The sequence below is a fragment of the Fukomys damarensis genome, unplaced genomic scaffold (genome assembly GCF_012274545.1).
Source record: "Fukomys damarensis isolate Sample0158 unplaced genomic scaffold, DMR_v1.0_HiC HiC_scaffold_23, whole genome shotgun sequence".
Taxonomy (NCBI): domain Eukaryota; kingdom Metazoa; phylum Chordata; class Mammalia; order Rodentia; family Bathyergidae; genus Fukomys; species Fukomys damarensis.
In genome coordinates this window covers 22712544-22715849 of record NW_022900935.1, presented here as the reverse complement: position 1 = coordinate 22715849, position 3306 = coordinate 22712544, and the positions used below count along the sequence as shown (strand labels likewise).

General features: G+C 46.3%; 1 protein-coding gene across 2 annotated transcripts in view; it reads left to right on the top strand.

Moving 5' to 3' along the window:
- P3h1 (prolyl 3-hydroxylase 1) overlaps window positions 1–3306 on the top strand; it is a 22666-nt gene that overhangs the window by 7522 nt on the left and 11838 nt on the right. Inside the window, exons 1-2 of one of the 2 annotated variants that reach the window (XM_010634097.1) lie at window positions 7–141; window positions 2934–3086. In XM_010634097.1, the coding sequence (XP_010632399.1) occupies window positions 2997–3086 (90 nt within the window). In that variant the 5' untranslated portion in view covers window positions 7–141; window positions 2934–2996. Of the gene's footprint in view, window positions 1–6; window positions 142–2933; window positions 3087–3306 lie in introns of those variants that run through there. The other variant, XM_010634093.2, reaches the window with a different exon arrangement.

The following is a 3306-nucleotide window of genomic DNA, read 5'->3' as shown; positions in this document are numbered from 1 at the left end:
TTCTTCGGGGGCCTGCTGCGCCGCGCTGCCTGCCTGCGCCGCTGCCTCGGGCCTCCGGCCTCACACTCGCTCAGCGAGGAGCTGGAGCTGGAATTCCGCAAGCGGAGCCCCTACAACTACCTGCAGGTCGCCTACTTCAAGGTGCAGACCTGCCCGGAGCCGGGCGGTCGGAGTCCTTCTGATCCGGGAGACGTAGCGGGTAGCAGGAAGAGTCTGCAGAGAGGGAGGGTGGCTGGGGAGCTCCCGGACCCAGGGAGAGCAGGTTATCTGGAGGAAGATCTGCCCGGCTGGTCTGCCTGGACAGATGCTAGCTCTAAAGGGTTCGGCCTAAGGTAGGGTCCAGGCCAAGAAAAACTTGATCTTTTGTTCCCGAGAGACCTCCTAAAGAGAAGTAAAGCGCGGCGGGTTGGGTCTCCCATCCTGATTTCATTGTAAGTGGCCAAGTGAGAAGCGAGGAGCCCTCTACAGTATCTTCCTTCCGGTTCATTCTCTAATGATGCTTTTCCTGCTGCACAGTCCAGCAGCGCTGTTTGAGACGTGGGATTGCCACGTCGCGCCGCCGGCAGGGGCTGCCTGGCTCCTCCCTGTGGGGGACCCTTTGCCTAGTCAGTTTCCAAAGAAAATGAGTATTTTTTTTCAGCTTTAATTGAGTTTATTGGTACATTTTAGGGATACAGTGCAGTTACATTCATTGTTGGGATCTTGTACCTCTACATGACAAGTCTTGATTCTCATTTTTTCCCCTTACCCCTGCCTTCCCTTCACCCAAAATGAGTATTTTTTAAGAAAGCCACTTTGCTGTAAGTCCAAGTATACAAATAGATTTGGACCGCCTTGGCTTGTGTGGTGATGGTAGTGAGCAGCTTGTATTTCCACGTCACTGTTTTAAGCACTTGGTATTTATTAACTCATTTATCCAGACTCTCACGGTGCCTTGCTAGGTGGACGCTATCAGTCCCATTTTATTTCACGGGGGGGGGGGAAGGAGCCATACTGGGTATCTGTTCTGTCCATCCTATAACAGACCTTCAGTTCTACCTAAAGAGAGACTTTGAGTCTCTTGGGGAATCCCAGATTTCCACCCCTGCAAGAGCATTCTGCTTGTGCCGTTCCTCTCCATTTCTCCTGGAAAAGTATGGGCATTTTGAGTCCAAAATAACTGGGCTATGGCTTTGGTCGAAGCACCTAACAGCGCCACTTAAAGTCTTTTGACAGACATTTATTGACTATCTTCTACATTCCAGTCCTTACACAAGGGATGAAATGCTTACTCTTGTTTTTGCTTTGCTGCTAAAAATCGCTGTAGTTTAGATAGGACAGGGAGCACAGAGGAGGGAAGATCTAGCTTCATCTCCCAGATATTAAGCTTGAGAAAAGAGGCGACACCGCGTCTGACCTAACTAACTACATACTGCTTGGGAGAGGAAAGTGTCCATTCCAGATCTCTATCTAAAGTGGAACCCAAGCAGGAAAGGAGTCTGTTGCAGTGACTGGATTATTGGGTTGTGTGTGTGGAACAGCAGAAGAGGAGACCAGAAAGTTTAGCAGAGCCAGATTTGGAAGAGAATTCTGCAGGATTCGGGCAGCCCATCATCAGAATTGGGTTTGACAGTGCTAGTTCTGGACTCCATAGAATAAGCCTTGGAAAGAGAAAGTGGTAGCAGCAAAAACAGTTTGAATTAGGAAACCAGTGTCTCTCTCTCTCTGTCTCTCTTTCTTTCTCTCTGTCTCTCCATCAGAGAGAAGGAAATTAGGTACCTAGTGCCTTGAGGGTAACAGTTTAAGGAAAGAAGGGAGGGAAGAACTGAGGAGCAGTATTGAAAGTTAAGGGAGAGTAAATCCATAAAAGGAAAGATGAATTTCTAATTCTACATTTAGAAACGAAGGTGCAGAGATTTACACCCTGTATTACCTAACCATGCTTCAGTATGGTTTTACTATTACTTAAGTGTGCTTTTACTATTACTGATGATAAAATGAAAATTCTTAGCGCATCAAGGATACCAGCTCCGATTTATTGAGCATTTTCTTTGTTGTGTGAGGCACCCTAGGTTCAAAGACTTGTGTTCAAAGCTGCACATCTGTCATCTCTTTGAACTCCTCAACAATCCCATGAGAAGGCAGTGAGTGCTACCTCCAGATAACAGACAAGGGAACGGAATTGGAGGGCAGATATCTAAATCACAGAAAGTGCCATTAAACCTAGATTTGTTGCTGGTCTGTCTAACACCAGAGCACATAGATCTTCGGTGATTTATTTTGGGTCCTCTATATGAAGCTGTATTATTTTGATATACTGGAATCTATTGCTTTGGGTAGGCATTATTAAGGCCTGTAGCACATTTTCCCCTTAGATTTCTTTTAATAGACGTTTGTTTTAACTTCTTGAGCCCCAGGCTTTGAGTCAGAAAATACCATCTCTGGCTTTTGTAAAGGACCTTGGGATTTTTCAGCCATCCACCTTTGCCCTGAATGTGTCAAAAACTCTTGATTTTATTTTATGCAGAAAAAAAGTTTTCTAGGAAAATTCTTAGCACAGTTTAATTGTTATCTGCCCTTCCTTACTCCTGAATCCTGAAGCTGTAAACTTTCTTCAGCTTAGTAACTACATTTAAATGTTAAGACTCTATTACCTGGGTAGCCAGTCTTCATAGCTCCCCCTAAAATATGCCCTTTGTTTTAAGGTAGAACTTTGTGCCACTAAAGCATTACTTTCTGTAATTTGGGGAGGCCCTAAGGCTGACTGGGGAAAGAGCTGCAGATATGTAGGCCACTGTGCTCCTGCTGCCCTGGCCTGGCGGTGCCCAGGAGAACTGACTGAAAGCTCAGAAAGGCTTAGGGAGGCCGGGATTTCCTGTTTACCGTGAACTACATATGTGGACACAAGCCTTCCAAGTTTGGCGTGAGAGTGATATTTTGTGCTTCACCCTTAGATAAACAAGCTGGAGAAAGCTGTAGCCGCAGCACACACCTTCTTTGTGGGCAACCCTGAGCACATGGAGATGCGGCAGAACCTGGACTACTACCAAACCATGTCCGGAGTGAAGGAGACCGACTTCAAGGATCTTGAGGCCAAACCCCATATGGTGAAAAAGATTATCCGCTTCTCTCTCCCTCTCTTTCTTTGTAAAGTGAAATTTTTCTGATAACAGAAGTAGTAAATGAGCCAGGCATGGTGGCTCATACCTGTAATCCCAGCACTCAGGAGGCTGAGGCAGGAGGATTGCTGTGAGTTCGAGACCAGCCTGGGCTACATAGTGAGTTCCAGGTCAGTCTCAACTACATAGTGAAACCCTGTCTCCAAAA